Source organism: Trichogramma pretiosum, unplaced genomic scaffold (assembly GCF_000599845.2).
Source record: "Trichogramma pretiosum strain Unisexual culture from Peru unplaced genomic scaffold, Tpre_2.0 scaffold63, whole genome shotgun sequence".
NCBI classification, from domain to species: Eukaryota; Metazoa; Arthropoda; class Insecta; order Hymenoptera; family Trichogrammatidae; genus Trichogramma; species Trichogramma pretiosum.
Genome location: NW_019640834.1, coordinates 1,005,008 through 1,026,262, shown reverse-complemented (window position 1 = coordinate 1,026,262; position 21,255 = coordinate 1,005,008). Strand labels below are relative to the sequence as shown.

General features: G+C 34.4%; 1 protein-coding gene across 1 annotated transcript; it reads left to right on the top strand.

Moving 5' to 3' along the window:
* Positions 1-2,409: 2,409 nt before the first annotated feature.
* On the top strand, positions 2,410-20,147 carry LOC106654523 (G-protein coupled receptor Mth2-like). Its single transcript, XM_023463468.1, has 7 exons — positions 2,410-3,723; positions 9,221-10,075; positions 15,290-15,368; positions 17,715-17,753; positions 18,992-19,176; positions 19,302-19,467; positions 19,605-20,147. The coding sequence occupies exons 1-7, from the start codon at positions 2,796-2,798 to the stop codon at positions 19,969-19,971; spliced, it is 2,619 nt and encodes an 872-aa protein (XP_023319236.1). The 5' UTR covers positions 2,410-2,795; the 3' UTR covers positions 19,972-20,147.
* The last annotated feature ends 1,108 nt before the right edge of the window (positions 20,148-21,255 follow it).

Below are 21,255 nucleotides of genomic sequence, written 5' to 3'. Positions count from 1 at the left end.
CCCGCGCAGCCTATACATTATCAATTGCACATGCCGATCGACGCTTTTCACGTGTACATTTTTTCACCAGCAGCTGCTGCTCGCACTTATAACTTTCTAAACTCCTGAGATAATCAATTCTTATCGATGCGGGATAAATATCGAGATCCGCTACTTACACTCGGATTTATTGGAAGTGCTTATCGTGCCTTTTTATAATTGCCTGAGTTCAACAACAACAAGAAAAAATTATTTTGTCTTTGTGAAGAATTATTGGTGGTACAGAATTGCTTGGGTCTTAAGCCAGGATAAAATGATATTTCTGAATGAATTTTTTTAGATTTCCACAAAACATCTTTCCAAATAGCTACGTGGAGGTCTTCATTTCATTGATTCATGGATACATAAGTAGTTTTTTGGAAAAATTTCAAGTGGAAATTTCAGAAAATTTGTTTTAAAATTTTCGGTATCTTCTTTAATCGACTATTTACTACATGATTTTGATGGTTTTTCAAGAAAGCTTTCACAAATTCAGTTGTCTCACTTCCTCTCATAGATTAGAATTAGGTTATTAAAGTTCAGAAATCGAATAATTTCTTTTAATAATATACATAATTTGGCATATTAGTAATAACAAGCAGAAGAGGAATTATTATTCCGAAATAATCTGTCATTCTTCATCTGAATTTCCCAATAAACATGCAAAACATTCGGCTTATTGCGATACCATATGATTTTCGACGATATACGCGCGTCCCGTTTGTTGATTCGAATCTCAAGTATGCAGAAATCGTTACACATGCTGCATTCGCGAGAGAGATAAAGATAAATTTTCCACGCCATTCAATCATCAGACCCCACTCGGAGCCAATGAAGACTGAAAAATTCTGCAAAACAAATTGACTAACGCGGGGGGTTAGTCGAGAGTGGTGGTAATTGTTTTTTTTTATCAAATCTCTTTGACGACTGACTCAATAAAACCTTGGATAGTATTACGTCTTTATGAATGTTCTTGAATAATGTCATTTACTAAAGTATGAAGAGATCATTCCGAGCTTGTTAGTTAAATTTATTGCCAGTAATAATTCGATATACAGGGTTTGTTATTCATATAATTTTGCCCCGTATTTAATTGTTATTGATTTCGATTTTTTCAACATTTGTTTTCTGTTTAAATATAGAAATAAATTTTCTAATATTTTTTAAACTGATACATTGTTTTATTTATTGATGATGGGAATAAATCAAACATGCTCTATTGACCTTTAGTTTCAAGTATTTTGTTATTTATTGTTACAACAAATAATCTACCTTTATATAATAAACGGAGAAAAGTAAACACACATGTTTATTCAACAAAAGAATATTGAATAAACTCAGTGAAGAAAATTTTAAAAATGGAGTATCAATCATTGAAGAGATGCTATAATGTTATAGTGATAATTGTAATTGATATACGAATGATAATTTATTATAATCACCACTTTCCAGCACTAATTATAATTTTCTCTAGAATTTTCGAATGTTTTTCTATTATCAAACAAGTGCAACTAATGAGGCGTCTTTTGCTGATCAAAGATCATCATGTAGTATTAATATTTACGAATCCGGATCATCATAGACTATTAAAGTTACCAACTCGAACTGGAGGCGAACGTATGTATTTTTTTACTCAAATTTTAAACAAAAATTAGGCTAAAAGTTCTTTCATCTTTCAAGTGCGTGATATAACAGGAAGCTAATTGATTGTTTAGGACATAACGGCTGGGATGCAAAATAAATCGGTATGCAAAGGCATCAGTTTTACATCCATCGTATTTAGATACTTATTTTGAAACTTGAAAAATTTATTCCTTTTTTTCCTCAAAGGGTACGAAACGTAATCTGATCCTTGCTAAAATTGCGTCGAGCATGCGCACTATATGCAAAATTGTGTACGCATCATCGCGTTCCTCACCCACATAACTGCTCGAAACAACCTTATATATAGATAGATAAGCGAACTGGCGGACGAGTGCACCGTGGCGCAGCGGCAAGGAGTGCAGCGGGGAGCTTTTTGGGAGAGCTTTAGCGAGCGAGGCGATAAATAAATGTCATTAAATTCCATCGTCCACAGGCGCAGGCATTCAAACGGAAAGATATAGCATCTTTACTTTATGCGCTTTGCATATAGATAGATGTCTGCTCTGTTCTTTAGCGCTCGCTCGGCGTCCTCGTCGGTGCATCTTTGGCTCTTTTATGCATGTATAGGAGGAAGACGAAAAGTGGAAATAACAGAAGCAGCAGCAGCACTAGACGCGCGCGCGCAAGCGTCGGTATAAACGTTTCTCTGTCTCTCTCGCTCGCAGTTCGATCCGCGCCGCCAATAGGGTCACTCGACACTCGTCGAGTTGGTCAGCAGCAGCAGCAGCATTGTTGCATCTATATATATTCCCTTGGCTTTTTTAGCGATCGGTGCAGCTGGCGGTGGTATACGCGCGCAGCTTATAACACCAAGCAGCACAAGCAGCACCGGTATTATATAGACTTTTCATCCCATCAGCAGCTAGCAAGCTGAGCCAGTGCTTACGGGTCAGGTGCCCCGTGCGGCGCAAGTTTCGCGCAAGGAGAGGGGAAGGGTAGTAAAAACGAGCGAGCGAGAGAGAATAGCATCTCCTCGCATGCGATATTGCATGTGCAGTCTTCGGGGATATCTCGAGCTCCCGTGAGTCTTGGAGCTCCGAGCCAGAGTCGTATACCGTAGAGATTAATCCGCGCTCTCGTTTTTCGTTGTCGTTGTCGGGCGTAATTGGTGCAATTACATCCGATGCAGCATTATGAAGAGCGGCGGATCGTTGCGACTCTGCTTCCTCTTGCTGCTGGCGAACTTTTGCTACCAAAAAGCTCGAGGACAACGAGATACCGCGGCGAACGAAACGATCTTGTGTCGGCCTAATCTGTCTGTGCCCGTGAAGCACGAAGAGTCGCGATTGCTGGCCAACGGCAGCTTGCAGCACGCTGGTCGCCTCTACCCACCGGAGCATCACTTCGTGTCTTCGTCGGCGCTGGAGAACTCGAGCCGGCGCGTCTGTCCTTGCGCCGCCAGCGGCCAATCTCGTCGTCCTTGTCTCAGGAAATGCTGCCCGGACGGTCAATTATTGGAGGCCCAGGTGGAGCGCGAAGAGCCCTGCACCGAGGCCAGCTCGATCGGCTGGCTGCCGCTTCCGGACCAGCCGAGACTGCATCCTGATTTTATCGGCGCGATCGAGCAGCAGCAGCGGCTCGAATTCGCTCACGACTGGTTCCAGCTGGTCGGCTGGGCGCCTCGCTGCGACGACTCGCGCTACGGCTTCTACGAGCTGCGACCCGACGAGTACCCGGAGGACGCCTGGCAGCTCGACGCCGAGGGCTGGCTGCGACTCACGCAGGACTCGCGCCTCTACGGGCCCGGCGAGTTCTGCCTGGATCGACAGCTCGACAACGACGACCGGCTCGCCGTGCTGGTCTGCGTCGAGCTCGAGCCCAGCGACAACTCGAGCGAGGAGCCGGACGAGGACGACAATCCGCACGACAAGATCACCCGCATAGGTTGCATATTCTCCGTCCCGTTTCTCCTGGCGACGATGCTCGTCTACCTCATCATCCCCGAGCTGCGCAACATCTACGGCAGGACCCTCATGTGCTACGTGGCTGCCCTCCTCGGTGCCTACTCCTTCCTCTTCGTGACCGAGTTCCTGCACTTCGGCACGGCTTGCCACATTACCGGTAAGTAGCTCCGTTACTACTTTTCAAGATTGTTATACACATGCGCATCGTGCAATTTCCATGAAATACTTTGTCTCAGTGGGCCATCGGTAAGTAGATAGATCGATTTCCATGCTAACGCTCGAGACGCGAGTGGAGATATATATCTCTTACCTTATGGTATATCGTAAACAAACCCGATCGCGAAATTATTTATTACTTTTAGCCCGCATAATTCAAACTTCCGATCGATTCGCGAATACAGCCGCCCACTCCCAGTTTATTAATTTTCGGTAGTCACGTGTACAATTGCGCAAGCTACGTCGAATGATATTTTTACATTTCTCTGCTTACGAATTTTTTATTCCCAATGATCGGGAATTCCAAACAATACGGCATTCCAGCCGCTACCGAAATAGCTTGCAAGCTCCTAGCGTGTAAGTAGCGCACCCGATAGCTTTTATATGAAACGCCCGCGCGAACTGGATCACTTCGTCTTGTCGACGATAATCTTATTCTTTTCAAACGATTTTAATTCACCTTGTCACGTCGATGCGCTTCAAAAATAAAAAAAGGAATTGGGTTACGCTAAATGAGCCCAAATGAAATTGGTGCGTTATCCATTTTCTTTCAAAAATTATAACGAATATTGAAAAAATCAATTATGTAAATTTCATTTTACAATCGAAATTTTGAAAGGGTAATGAATCGGTGAATAAATATCTCAATCGACAAGTAATTAATCACACCAAAAAATACCATGTTGTCCCAAAGACGTCCGTGCGGCTTTTTCGTGATAAATGATATTGAACAGATATTGAAAAGTAATTATAGCAGATAAAAGGATTACGACTTAGTTTAACTTGTTCGGTTTGAGTTCATATACATTACGATCGTTTAATTCAGAATTCAGAATATGAATTACAACATGAAAATCACCATGGCCTCTTGGTTCTGCTAATACTATCCCGCAGCATCGTGTATATTTTGCTGATTGGAAAAAAATCCATTAAGTGATTTGATAATGTTTGAATATGACATTGATAGTTCTCATCGCCCTAAAATTAATAAAACACAAAATCAAATTTTAAAGGTAAATTTTACCTCATTACACCACAAATTCTACGTAAGATGATATTATCTAGATCACAATTACTATTTTCAGTTTATTTTCCCTCCGATCTTCGCTGCATCCTTCAGTTTTTAGGCTTATTGACTTTGAAGCTCACAACGAATATTCCAGCAATTGCTTTTGATGTTATGAAAAACTTTCATTGATATTTTCATTATTTTAGTCCAGATTGAATTCATTTAGATTGATACATCAGAAAAAAGGATTCTCCCGGAGTGCCCCGAGCACTCCGCAACATGTCATGTAACTCGAAAAAAATTGTTTTGACTAGTCTATTTGATAAAGAATCAGGCCTCGATGTATAGCTCATTCGAAAGCATCGAAAATTTATTAAAATTAAATAGGTTAGTATTGATACATTTGTTGGCTTGAAAGGCCGAATTATCCTGAATTACTCGTGCAAAGCTCGTTAGACCAGATTAAAAAAAATGCAATTAGGCTAATTTTTTGTGTACTCGCACACCCTTCATTAAAACACAACAGCTGAGTGATGTCATATTAGTAATGAAAAAATTCTAAAAATAATAAATTATTTTCAGTGAGCTACTCACATCCACTTCTAATTGATTTTAACATTAGTGTCACAGATTCTTATTAATCATACCTCCAGAACGAAATTAATCAATCAACTATGCCATTCATTCGAGACTTATTTGCACAAGATCTCTACGTTTCACGGTGTAGTTGCTCGTTTTTCTATTAATAATCGGTAATGGGATATAAGTATCGTTAGTAAACAGAAACATAAGTGGATATTTCAGATAGTATTTAAGGTTTTTGCTAATCAATTAAAGATACCTTTGGCGAACGAATCGAATTTAATATTCCTATAATTTTCATTTTCTTTGACGTATACAGTGAAATCTCCCAATAGCGGACACTTCCAAATAGCGGACACTTTTAATAAAAAGACCCGAATTTTTACTATGCTTTTCCATGTAACATTTATTCCCAATAGCGGACATTCTCAATAGCGGACATTCTCAATAGCGGACACTTTTCCAGGTTTTTTGGGTGTCCGCTATTGGGAGATTTCACTGTATACAATTATTTTCACTTTATCACTTGCAGATTACAGATCAAGCTACTCGCCCTCTAGTAAAGGAAGCTGAGAGTGGTATTATAGTTCTTAAGGGGACACACCTGTGTTTATGCCTATAAATGAAAAACATGAAAATTAAGGATTACTATTAAAATTTTTTGTTTCTGATGTAAAAATATGTTTTTATAGGTCCTTTTACAACAAAAAATATGTCTGTAGTTCCTCTTATTATAGAAAATCATCCATCAAACATGTATATTGACTTGTGATTTCTAAGTTATCGACCGCATGATTTTGAATGCTATTTTTCACCAATCCGGATCTTTGCTGTCTCAAAAGTTTTGTAATGAAATTCTTTTCCACTTAAGTGTAGCAGATTTTTTTTTTTAGTAATTTTTTAATCTACTAATCTCCAAATATAGCAATAAGCGTTATTAAAATAGCTATTTTTGTTATTTTTTTTTGTACTTTAGAATGAAAAAAATTTTCCAAGCCTTTTATTAAAATTCTGTTTTAATATTTTAATATTTTATTTTAATATTTTAATATTAAAATAAAATAAAATAATGTTTAAATATTTTAATATTCAATATATAAATTGAACATGATTTCTTCCCACTTTTTTAATTTGTAGATCTCACTCACTTTTCCCTCGAAAAATACTTTTTATGTAATTAAGGGCTCTAATCTTTCAATATCTTATTTTACCTACCATGAAATATTATAGCGATCTCGAAACAGATGATCAAACAATACATGCTGAAAATTGAGCTTCTGTTCTCAAATATCGCGTGAAAATATTTACTAAGTATGTTAGGTCTAGAAACACATTTAGCAATTTTCATGAAGAATTTTAAACAATAACTTATTTTGTAAGCTTTTCCTTTCCAAAACTGGCTGAATATTTTAGAACTATGGTCAATATAATGATAGATTGTATTCACTCTATTCTAAAAATTGGGCTTTGAAATAAGCACGAGTAAAGATTGGACCTTTGACATAAATTAGCTCGGTTCACAAGAAAAGTATTTCAAATTATTTCTTCTGCTTACTTCTATGAGGAGCAATTTCAATTGTATTTTTTAGTTTAAAAAGTTAACGTGAAAACATTTTATTAGTTTCAATATTAATTTAACTAATTTTATGTTATCTTTTACGCCAAAGTATCTTTACACAAGTAAAGTAAAGAGAAAATATTAATTTTCTTTGCAATCTATTGCAATATTATTGATAAGAGAATACTGAAGCCGGGGTGAGAATGAAAATTTCGAAATATTCTATCGGTATATAAATGTCTAAAATAAGACTTTTCACTTTTACCAAAAAACATGTTTTGGCAGGATTTCATTCAGACGGGTTAATTGATTGCAATTATCTTATCCCAATTCAAGATATAAAATTATATTTTTAGACTTCCAAAAGTGACTTTTTTTATTTATTGTTATTCTAATTCAATAAAACTCGACTACCGTTTCAGGAAACGGATTTATGAATCAATATAATTTTTCAAAGAATATTATTTTATTTGTTACTACATACTTTTTCAGACCTTATTTTTTAATATGAATTCAATACAACATTTGATATAAATTTATCAAAAATGATTATACCATTTCTTTCTACAAGGCAACGGTCAGTTAATTTAATATATAAGTTTAATAAGTAGCACGTTGTTCGGTATTATAAAACCACTTTCAATAATTGTATATTTTAATTTATACTTGTTATTGTGTTTTTTACAAATCACTTATAATCAATACTTGAAAAACACTTTACATCAAAAGTAAAAAAAATGTTTAGTCAATTCTACATTTTGATTGGTTTTAATACAATATGCATTGCAAATCAATTATTCTAGCGTAAAATTGGTAATTAGTCTTAAACAGATGCACGCGGTACTGACATTTGATCCTAATCATTGCGTGGCGCTTACTTTACTTGCTCAAACGAACACTTGATTAAATTAAATTATAGCGTCAAAGTCAGCTGTAATAGTAAAATATAAATTAGACAAATTTTTAATTTTTCTTTCATTACCGTGAGTGCAACTTGATGAAATTCGTCCTTACAGTAAAGATATTCAAGAGTATTTTTACGTCCGTATTGAGCCACATGTACGCGCACGACCTTGAGGCCGAACGAGTATATATACGTAACAATCGTCATCGCAGCGTTGTGTTGGCAATTAATATGATAGAAAATATTGTGTGTGCTTTGAGATATGTGATCATCTTAAGTATCGCTAATTTCATTAGACGCGAGTCTTGCGTGCTGCACTCAGGCTTTTCCGAGTAAATTAAACCCGCGCTCAGAACTCAAGAAAATATCCCGCGAGCCTCTCGAGGAACGGCCAGTCTGTTAAATGAGTTTTTGCCGGCGCAAGGTGCGCACTGGAAGCGACTCGCGCTCGAAAGTGAAAGAAATACGTCCGAAGCATCGATATTATAAAGACGTCCATGTGAGTCCGCGTGAACCGAGACTCGATTGGCTCGTTTTTTGAGGAATACGTAACTCCGTCATACCTAAAAATTATATTGAAAATTACGGCAGTAAATTGCGTACGCGCGACGTCGATGTACGCACGTAGCAGAGCCTGTATTTTCGCATTTTTGTGCACCCAGAATGTAGTGCGCGTCTAGTATATAATAGCGGAGTGGGGCCCACTACAGCAGTCGCAGTGAATTCAAAGCAACCCTAATCTTGCAAGGAAGCGAAATTGCCTCATAGTTGGGATCGCCGAACTGTCGTATCGCTGTCATTCGTCGTTAGTGAAGCAAATTCAGTTTTTTCTTTGCTTCCGTTCATAAAAAAACCCAGCCTAATTTTTATCGTTGACCAGTGCCTCTTGTTTTATTTTATTTTTTTATTTTTTCATCGCCACCGCAGCCGGGGCTCTATAGATTCTGTGCACTAGCGAATAGCATAACTCTGCCGCGCAGAGAGTCCAACGGTCTCTCAAAAACTAATACTGTACGTGACCTATAGCCTACCATTGGGTCATTCATAATTCGCACCTCGTGCGTGTAGCGCTGAATTTTCAAAGCGCTCAACGAGCATTCGCAGCCTGTTTCTCAATTCAGTGAGTTGTTTTGATATTTTTTCGAGTGTCTGTTGTTGAGTTTTTTCGTTTTTGGATCCGTGGATTTAAAAAAATCAAAATATTTGCGTGAAGGTGTTGTGCCGAAGATTTGATTAATCGAAACTTTTGATTGAAGAGGGATTAAAAACCGAGTGGAAGTACTGTGGGCTTGATTGACGTGCGCGCGTTTAGTGAGTGTAAAATAAACACTGCTCGTGTAAAAAGTGAAGATTTAATCCAATTTAAACGTAATTGTATAAATATTAAATCATGGGGTGCAAAACAAACTTTAATTACGTTTGTACAGTAGTTTTACTGTTCGTCGTATTTACTACTAGTGCTTCGGAAAAAGTATGTCCAGACACTTTATCGGTCGATATTACAAACGAGAGAAAATTGGAGGATGGATCGGTGTACTTTGATGGTTTATTAATTCCGCCTCAGGTGCAATATAATAAAGATGATACTTTGCGTGCATGTCCGTGTGCTTTGAAAAAATGTGTGAGAAGATGCTGTCCCAGAGGTCAAGTTTACGAAGGAAAAACTTGCCGCCTGCCAAGGCAGGCCAGCTATAACATCGATTTTCCATTAATACCTGAAGGAATCCTAGACAAGCCAATAAGAAGTTTAGAGGAAGATTTTTATGTGCTCTACGACAATGAATGCTCGACAGAATTGAGATACTCTTTATTCGCCGAGGGTCCAAAAAAAGTAAAGTCGGAAAATTACACCATCAGAAACGACGGTGTACTTTTGTTGCATCAACTGAAGGACAACGTGCCCGTCAAATTACTATACAAACCAGAGAATTATTGCATTGCTTGGTCGGAAAATTTCAATGTGACCAAATTTCTGGTATGCGGCACGTCGGAAGAAGTCCAAGATCAAGAACTGACGAGATTCAAGCGATGGACCGAGTCGGCTGGATTATGGATGTCGATAATATTTTTAACTTTGACGTTTGTGGTTTATTCCATGTTTCGATCGTTGCGAAATCTTTATGGAAAATCATTGATGGCCTACGTCGCGACTCTCGCGATCGCTTACAGTGCATTGAACTTCATAAAGATTGGCGAAATTCAAAATCAAGTATTCGATGATATCGGATGCAGAGTAATGGGTACGTTCACTTTTTTTATCTTTTTTAGGAAGTATGAATATGAATAATACTTTATAAACGTGAATCATTCTTAATTTTAATGCGAGCTATAGTTTCATATAATATTCGTAATTTTAATCAATTTTAGTTCTAAAAGATTTAGTCATTTGTTTTCAAAAATCAAAATGTCTCTGAAAAAATGTGTATCAGTGATTCAGGTATTTGAAATAATTATTATAAATGCAGTTAATTAAAAACAATTATTATAAAATTTACATTTTTAAAATGGTTGTTAGACAATTAAATTTCATAACAAGTTTTTCAGAAAAAAAAAAATTTTTTAATAGAGAAAGTAATTTGCAAAGGTCATGCACTCCTTTTAAAATACCAAATTTCAAAGTCAAGGACATCTCTAATATCTTCGATCCTATTTTTAGTAAATCAGCATATAAATATACTGCTTTTTATGAATAGGCTCTCGAATAGTTTTACTCTATGGTATTGACGATATAATTCATAAATAAAAATTACCACCTATGACGTTATTAAAATCTGTAATTATATAATTTATAAAATTTACGCCAATAGCGATAAACATAGAAGTTTAGATATATTGTTTACTAGTCATCTGTTTTTATATTTTCCTCTTATTCAAAGTAAAAAACATAAAAACGCGTTAACGTCTAGCAATGATTTACTAACGGTTTAATTTTTAAACAATGGAAAAACCACTGTAGCATCTTAGAAAAATATCTCGTCATTGTTTAAATATAGTTTTTTAGTTTTTTTTCTCGTAAGCCACTTAGAAATTTCATTCAGATTTATAGTTGAACGTTTTTATATCACCGATAAATCTTATTATTGATTTTTTCAAAATAGAAAAATTTATTACAAACGTAACCCGTTTGATCAGGAAAGCCGATAAGCTGCTCGGCCCCCCTATAGTCCCGACCTCTAAATTGATGAATTTACCTACAAACATTCCGATGCACAAGATACACATTTTATGAATTTTCTTTGAGATTTTTGAAGCAATTGATATTCGCTAATTCCTGTCTTCCAATATGAAGTAAGCTTTTCAATAAACATCAATTAGTATTTCAGCTGCAAACAAAATTTCCTTTAAGCTTACCATTTCTAAGATAAAAAAATGTGGTCACAGCAATCTGAAAATTTTTTCTGCAATCAGTAACACTATGGTTGATAAATAAAAACAGAAATAGACATTCCTGTGACTTTGAATCCTATCGTTTCTGTCATATTTTTGAAGAATTTTGTAAAAGTTTTATAATTTTAAGAATAACATTTTTTATTTAAAAATTTTTGTGAATAATTGCAGTAGAGTTTACATTTTTCGTACACTTTAATTATATCTGAAAATAAATACCTCTACTTCTCAATAATCAATTTCCATTGTTGAAAAACACTCTTTAAGCATCAAATCGAATGGCTACAAATACTTCAAAAAAAACTAAACTCTTTTTAAACAGATTCATAATTTACTTCGTCCAAAGATTTAAATAATTAAAACTAAGCTATACAAGAATATGTCTACTTTTAAATTGAATGATAAACGACTAAAAATATGTATATTGCAATTAAACTCAAAATACGTCAATATTCACTGAAATTCGGTCAGCCTCTTCAAAAGTAATTGTCCATATCTTATGTTTACGTAGTTATTATATTACGTAGGTGTATAATACTTTTCTGACGTCAGATGAAATTAATCCTTGCAACTATGTAAATCAGTACTTCAGTAATTGTAAAAAATGTATTGAAACATAAAAAAATTATTGAAAACTGGATGACTTGACACAAGCGTCGATATAGCATTGATGATACATTTCACGTGAATACTCTCGTGATACTTCTGGTGACGTTCAGTGACTTGTGGGTTAGATTACTTCACAATCGGTTGCGTTGATAGCCATTTATGTCCTAAAAAATCTCGCGAAATCTTCTCTGAAAGTTGAAACGATTTTAGTGAAATAAAAAAAAAGTTTCATCATGATGACGAAAACTTTTTGACGAAGTTACACGCTGCAAAGTGATTGAAGTTTTATATTTTTGAAAACTACACAAGAATTGTAAACAAATTCCATTGACAGCATCAATAAAACTAAATGATGCTTTGAACATTTGAAAGTACCTTAGGGCCTCTGAAGCTTTGATCATAAAAGCTAAAATCTACAAAAAATTTTTATTTTAGAATCCAAATCAAAATAGCTATATTTAATATTAATCTCCTTGTCACCTCGAAGATTAAAATCGTGTCAGTTCACTTTGTTTAACTATAATGAGTAACAAAATAAGCATTACTCATATTTAATTAATTACCTGTTTATTGCACGGTAAATAAAACTTAAATGGATAATTTTTGTTGTTAAATTATATTTTTTTATTCATTTTTTGTACCTAATTACTGATGATCTAAGTAAAAAAAAATATTTTTACTCGTTTAACCTACGATTATAGTAGTTCCATTACAGAACTGTAGAAACTATCCTAATTCTATGTTTCATTGTGTATTTTTATAAACCTTAATGTACTTAGCAATTTAATTAATAAAGCAATTAAGGTCAATTTATTTTTGCTTATTTATGGCATAAACAATTCTCAAACGAATTGTCAAACGATATGCAAATTAGTAAAAGTTAAAAAGCATCGCATCATTTGACACTGGCAAAAGTTTGAAATAAATCCAAATCAAACACAACTGTTGCGTATATAAAATATCCGAAGTGGATGAGCCATACGCGCAATGGGCGAGGCTTAATATGAAAAAAACCCAGGCAGCCAATGCGTTGAAACGTTACACAGACGCAAACGCACACACGGACACCGTATAATCTTATACACGCTCCGCGCGAAACTCAGTCGCAAACACGCTTGTACAGTTAATCTGCGAGATGTGTGCGATGAGCTGCTGAGAGTTGTATCACTTAAATGTCGTGTAGTTTTGAAAAAAAGTTTGCCATGTGAGAGCCGAATAATACAAACGGAGTTCTGTGAGTTTTCGGAGTTGCATCGAAATCTCTCGAATGTGCGAAGGAGCCGAGGCATCACTGCTCGCTGAATATAGAGAAAAAGAAAAGATTCACAGGCGAATCCTGTCGTGCATCTGCTGCAGCAGCAGTGTAAAAAGAAAACACGCGTTTGATCGAGAGCCCGCAGCACAAGCGGCACAGGCGCGCGCGGCTCACGCAACCAGTAAAGTGCCATAAGCAGCGTGCGGCCAGCTGTGCTCCTCAGTAGCTCGTGTAACACGACCACCGCGAGATGAAAGTAGCATTAGCCGGTCTCGCGTTAATTTGCTGCTTGGCTTGGCCGCAGGTGGCCACGGCCAGTGGTAGCCAGCTCCTGCAGGAGCAGCAGCCCAGCAGCGGTGCGCTAGTGGAGTTCTTCGACTGTCCCACCGAGGCTCTGGTCGATCTGACGGGCCTCGAGGCCGCCGCGGACGGCTCGATCGAGGCGCACGGCTTGCGCTTCCCGCAAGCGGCCCAGTACCGCGACCAGGCCAAAGTCTTCGGCTGCCCTTGCCGGGAGCGCGCCTGTCTGTCGCTCTGCTGCGACGACGAGAAAGTGTGCAGCGCTCGTCGTCCCAACGTGCCGAAGCTGACCTCGCCGACGACCAAGAGCTTCCCCACGGTGCACGACGCCGAGACCGGCGCGCTCCGAGCCGGCCTCGGCCCGGAAGCTTTCTGGCTGCTTTCCTGGAATCCTTGCCAGTACGAGCGATACGAGCTCGAGCCCGATAAGATCGCCGAGGAGCGGTACGAGCTGCGCAGCGATGGCTCGATCTTTTTGCCGCTCAACAACTCCAGGCGAAATTTCACGCAGTACTGCCTCAACGAAGGCAGTCAGGGCTACAGTGTGCAGGTCTGCTTCGAGGAGCCGTTCGCGGATGCCGAGGACTCGGAGCCCGCCTACACGCCCTTGGCGCCCTGGGGCATGATCTCGTCGGTGCCGTTTCTCTTGGCCACTTTTTTCGTTTATCTGCTGCTGCCCGAATTGCGAAACATACACGGCCTCACCATCACGGCTTACGTATTTTGTCTCATCGTTTCCAATACGTCTCTGTCGACTCTCCAGATAACTCCTCCGGAATGTATTTCTATGCTCGGATGCTACATTTTCGGTAATTTTTGCTTTTGATACGTTTTCATACGTTTGATGACGCTTGAACGAATCGGATGAATTTTAGTTGAGCATAATAACAGGCTCGAGCTGTGTGAATTTATGCATTTTTCAATATGGAAAAAACTACATCAATCGGTTTTAAAGTTTCAATGTATCAGAAGGGTAGTAGTGAAGCATACGATAAAACAAGTCCCTGACTATTGTTTTTTTGAATAGCAGCTGGTTCGAGGTAGGGTATTTTAAAGCGTTATTCTGGGCGATTGCATCATAGATCGTGATAGAAACTTTATACATTGTAGAATTATAAAATATTTCCCGAAACATAAGTTATACAGATAAAAAATGATGCGATCATTTGAAAGAATAAGAGAATGACTTTTTTTAGTAGCTTACAAAATGGAAGCTACTCGGCTTACATTATTAATTTATATTCAAAATTAGCTATACTATGCATAAACAAAATCCATTTTCAAGGATATCGATATCTATAAAGTTTGTCGCTGTCAACCACGATGAAACACGCGTTATTTGATTACAATGTGCTCTAAACTTTTCCTTACAACAAACGCTTACAACAAGCTGTTTCAATAAAATGCAGGAAAAATTTGCAGAGTCTTTTAACGACTAGAAAATTTTCCCTATAAACTTTTATAATGCTTATATAAATACTGTACTTTAACATTAGCATATTTGCATGCCTACAACGTAATTATTACGCTGAGGAAAAGTCCGATTCAAATTATAAGGCGAAGAAAATTCTTCAGCCTAAGCTTCTAACATTAGATCTTTTTCGTCTTATTTTAGGCTTTAGAATAAAAATTAGATCATTTGAACGATCGTGAAAAAACATCGTAAAAATTGTTCGTAATTTTTCGATGTCGAATGAAATCGAATTTCGTATGTTTTTGATGTCGAAAGAATATTTACATTTTTACTATTTCACAAAGTTGTAGTTTTATTTTAAAGAAGAACCTAGGAGAAAAAAAAATTTGACCTGATTGAAATGATTGATTTATTGAATTATTTAATTAATTATTCTAAAAAAAGTATTAATGTAGATATAATAATAAGTAACGTTTTAATTTTTTACAGCTTATATTGTACACTTCTTCTTCTTGGCAAGTTTCTTCTGGCTCAATGTAATGTGCTTTGACATTTGGTGGACTTTTGGGTAAGTTTTTATCATAGTTATACGTAATTCGTTATTTTCTATCATACTTTCTGGATTGGGTAATTTTTTGAACTCTGGTTTCGATTTACTTTCGTGCATTATAGCCTTATTATGATCAGTACCCCGTTAACGAAAACCCTTTGAAATTGATGTTTTCGAATTCATTTTTTTTAAAGGGCCAATCACTTTAATTTCACATGATTTTTTGAAAGTTTGTAAAAAAGATGTCGTTTTCATCCACCTTTACTACAACTACTGATGTGGCCATACTATTATGTACGATAAAAAAACGTTTCGTATATTTTGAGAGAGCATTTTTTAATTAATTATGATATTATATTTAAAGTTATGACCGCTGATTAAATTATCACCGAAAGTCGATCATTTTTTGAACTTTTAAAGTTTGAAGGCCCCATGAAGATTTAAAATTTTCTATCAAGATGAGAAACAAATTATCGATTAACATCAAAATCTATTTCGAAATCATTTTGAATGTTATGATAATGTAAAATAAATTGATGGAGTAAGAGGAGATTATTTTAAAATAATTTTTTTTAAATGTTGAGCTAAGCTCGAAATAATTCAACATTTGTAAGTGATTCATAAAAAAAAAAAAAAAATTAAACAAGTAAATAAATATATTACGAGAAAATCTAAAATAATGTAACATAAATTAATCGTTTAGAATGATGTATTTTATTTTTACAATCATTTGTTGATACGATCGATACTAAGCACAACGGCTTTAGATTTTTAGACAGCACTTATTCTACTCGAGACTAGTCATTTATCTTAGAATTTCGAATGATTTAATACATACAATTTAATTTTTTTCTTGTTCTTCTACTTACATCTTACGAGAATATCAATTAAATTTACTGGAGAATTTTAATAGAGAAAATTTTGTTTTTTTTTAAATATAAAAAAAAGAAAAACTACTATTTTTTGTTATGCACAATCTAACGAATGAAAATATTTATTTTGAGCTGGTTCATTGAGTAAGTAATGCTTATATTTACCATAATTTAAGGAGCAGTTCGTATCGTACCTTAAAACTAAGAGTACTTTCTGTTTTCACCATAATATTAAAATATATAATCGCTGGGTACATTATACATTATTCGGCTGGGGTAGCATAGAAAATTAAAGAATTATACACGAGAGAAGGCTAAAAAATACGTATCAAAATAAATCACAAAAATCAAAAGATATTTTTTCTTCATCTAAAATGATTGATTGATAAGTCTGTAAGAAGATGTATAAATAGATTGAAACGTCTTAAATTAAGTGAAAAACTCTGTTAACTTCAGATGTTTATGGATAGATACAGGTAATAAAACGTACATTATGTTTCATTTCCGAATATTAAAAATATGATGGCTAGGAATAATCATGCGAAAAAAATCGTAATCATTTTTGAAGTAAACAACACGCGTTGAAAAATAATAGATTCAATAATTAATTACTTATTTCTCATTGAGAAAATTGGCTAAAATTTGAATTTAATTGAATTAATTTGTTAAGTATATAAAGTGAGTATTTTATTTTTGCAATGAAATTTCGGTGCATTTCAATAACAAAAAGTGAAAATGATATGAAAAAAATGTTGTAATTTTTTGACTTTCGTTTATTTAATATTGAGTATTCTCCATTCAGTATTAAGTTTAGCGGTTTACATCGAAACAGTTTTTTCTAAAAATGAGTTCTTTCATTTTAATCTCAATAAGTAAAGAATAAAAAAAAACAGTCTAGTAAAATACTTTCTGAGGCAAATTTCAAAACCTTCACTAAAAACCACACCAAAATTTTTTACTTTAAATGGTCATCGTTTTCGAAGTACGGTGTAAAACAATTAATGTACCCGATAACATTCAACTCAATTAAAATATTACAAGAGCTCCTTTCTAGAGATTTCCCTTGAGCTTCCTAAAGTGTATGGATGACAGGATTTTTTAATAGCACTAAACGATGTTACATACAGTTGCGCACGTTGTACTAAATTATAATTTTAATTTCACTTTGAAGGAGTGAGAAGCAATGCTCTAACGTTTATGTTATTAATTTTCTAAGCTTCTTTCGTTAAAAAACAAGTTTTCTAATTTTTTTTTTCAATGTTTCCTGTAAGATAAATTGAAAAACTGAATATGTGTACGTAACTAAAATAGCAGAATTTGAACTTATGATCCAACTTATTTTTCTTATTTTTCTAATTGAATATAATTTTGAACAGAGAATTTATCGCGATGGTAAAATTTGTTGGTAGAAGATTTTTAAACTACCCTAATTCTATGTCTAGTGAGCTAATATTCACGACGAATTTAAAAAAAATGTATTATCTTTTAATAGTCTGCAAAAGGCGATGTTAAAGGTACCGATGAACCAGCGGTAAGAGCTGTTGAAATAACTTTTTTCAATTGAATATAGCTTTCGATGGTTCAAATTTTCATTCATAGTAGTGCACGAGTAGTGTAGCAGCATTATCTGCATTATCTTTACTTTTAGCTACTATATCAATCTTGAACTCGACTCATAACTATACCTGATTATTTATTTATTCTGCCAAAAAAATTTAATTATGTTGCAAAAATTTTGATGCGAATGAATTTATCTTAGCTATACCTTGGTTTATTTATTAATTTTTTTTACTCATATTTTATTTGTGCACATTAGATTGAAGGTTCACATATTTAAAATGATTGAAACCTCGCACTAAAACTCGGGCGAACAGTTTATTCTCGTGTGCCAAAATAAAATGAAAATAATGGTAAACTCGTTACCAAATTGTATAATGTTAAATTATGTACTGCACATATTAACATCAGTATAGAGCAAGGAATTTGAAATCTAATACAACTTTTTCTATCTTTAATACTTATATTGTTAAAAAATAAATCCAAGATTAAAAAATTAATGATAATAAAAAATTTGTTGTCCAATTAATAATGATGTTGGACTTAATTAATTCGTCAGTCATGAGCTTTTAAATTGGCATTTAAACATGAAACTCCTCTACAGTGTTTTGAAGCTGGTTTATAACTAAATATTTATCTAAAAAGCTTCATTTAAATGGTTAATAGTCAACAATTTTCTTCTTAACCCCAGCTTTGTCACATCCTTACTAAAGTAAAATACCATGCATTTCACACGATGATATAATTCTCTTTGCCTGCATAGTCATCCTCTAATTTCTTACCTACCCTAATTTTTATAAATATGAAGGATATATTTTCAGCTATTTTCATTCAAGAATGATTTTTATGCCCCAATTTTTTAAGATTTTAATTTAAAAAAACATCACTGTAAAATAATAGACCCGCTAGATGTCAAGAATTATCTTCCCGTCTTTCCGAAAAACAATTATGTAAAAACTGCTGAAAATGATATTTTGGTTTTATACATGCTTGCAAAGGCATACAGAAATATTATGAAATTTCAAATAATGATTTCATTGAAAATAGTTGATGTTTTCCCATTATAGTTTTTCCTGGGACCTCGTAAAATCAAAAGAATTAAAATTTTTTACTTTAATGTTGCTATTTTTCAACAGTTACTTTCTCTCACACATAAATCAATATAAATGTATGATACAAATTTAAAAGGATTTTTTTAATTTTGTGTTTTAGGGGATTTCGATCTCTCCATGGAAGCGTAAAACAACGGGAACATAAAAAGTTTATGCTGTATTCGATTTATGCTTGGGGATGTGCCAGTTTACTCACAGGTCTATGCCTGATCATGGACTTAACGCCTGGTATCCCTAACGACATCATAAAACCAAATTTTGGACAACAGACCTGTTGGTTTGCATGTGAGTATTCCTTGTTTTTTATGTTGCACTATATAAGATGCATTGCATAGATATTTAGAATAAAAACTAGGGCAACATTGCCTTTCCAATTTATGAACATAAATGATAATAAACATATTTTTCAGCCAATGATGCTAAGGCTATTTATTTCTATGGGCCTATGGGAGTTACGGTAGTCTGCAATATTTTCCTTTTCATTATGACTGCAATTAAAATTTTGCGACACAAAAAAGACACAGCTCGACATCTGAAAGGTAGCGATAGTAGACGTCACGATGATAACAAACAATGGTACGTACTCATCTCTATCAATATTGTCATTTATTACAAAAATGTTTGCTCCTCCTGAAATAATAGCTTAAAATCACAATGAAGTTATTAATACTTTTATTTTTACTTTGAGACAATAAATGATTTACTAATTTCAGGTTCAATTTGTATCTAAAACTGTTTATCGTCATGGGAATCAATTGGTCGATGGAAATAGTCTCATGGCTTTTGGCAAAACGAACACCAGAGTACATATTTTATCTCACCGATTTAGTAAACTCGCTGCAAGGAGTTGTAATATTCATCATTTTTGTATGGAAAGAAAAAATCAAACAATTGCTATTAAAGCGTTTTGGCTGCGAGGGTAAATGGCTGTCTCGAAATTCAACTGGACAAAGTGGCAATCCTCAAATGACAAATTCGAGTTCACGAAACACTTGTACGACGATGACTACAGTACCAGTGCCTGAAAAATCGGTTCACGAAAAATTTTCTCCAGTTATTGAAACGACTGAGAATGTTTAAAGATCTATCGTCATTTGATTCAATTTGGCGCTTTATGCATTTATTTTTAATTCACAAGTTTGACGAATTTTAGTCTTACTCGTTCAGTTTTATTTGTCGATTTCGAAAATTCGATTTCTTATCGTATCAAGTACAAAATTATTTTTAAATGTATGAGAGTTTATGATTTTTTCTCAAATTTTTCAAATTATTATTAATAATTAAAAATTTTTTAAAATAGAATTCCAAAAAATTCTAATTTGGAAATTACTCTAACACTTCGTTCGTAAGGACGATATTTCTTTCTGATTTTACTGTGGTGATTCCACATAAACTGAAAACAAAATGTTCGTAAAAGTATTCCATATTTATCGCGGCCTTATGAAACTGAAAACACTCAACTTACAGATTTTGGATACCACTCCCTCAATTCACTTCAGGATCTCATTAACCAATCAAAAAACTTGAAATTTTCATAAAAATAACAATTTATTTTTTAGTTGTATTATAAATTGTTACACGGCTATCAACTATTCTGCAAAGTCAATCATAGTCAATAGCTGTTTGGAATAAGTTGAATTTTGGTTAAAATGATATTAAACTGCCATACACTGTAAATAACTGTTATACTTAATCTATAAACTAGTCTGCCGATAACTTGAAAAAATATCGAATAACTTATTATGAATAATTGTAAGAGTCAACATTTTACGTGCTCACTTCAAAATTTTGCAGCGCAGAATGGACGTATTATATAAGAATCTTTGGTCAGGATCATATTAAAAATATTGATAACTATTATAAGACTGCACTAATTCTAGTTCACTTATGGACTTATAAGTTAGATCAGATATCAATAATTCTGGTGTTTATACAATCATTTGAATATTGTGTGAAAAAGTAAATTAGCTTTGATAAAATATCATTTGTAGAAGCTACGCTTTTTTTATTAATTCAACAATAAACATTGTGAACATTTTTTATACCAAATAAACACCAGACATAATAATTTGAGAGAATTAGAATAATTTTGTCAATTTATACTCTGTATTTGAATTTTCCTGCAGGCGTTTTACGCGATGAGTGATTATACTCAAATTTTTATAACAGTAGAGCAGGCTGATCATTAAATTTCGTTAATATTGTACAGTTTTAGCTTGCAAGCTGGATTTTGTAGAAATAAGACTATTTTTTATCAAGATTTTAGTTTATTTTATGTTAAGTTCACACGAAACTATTGTACAAAAATAAAAATATCATGAAAATAATCACTATAGATTTCTTTTCGTATTTATACTTGAAATG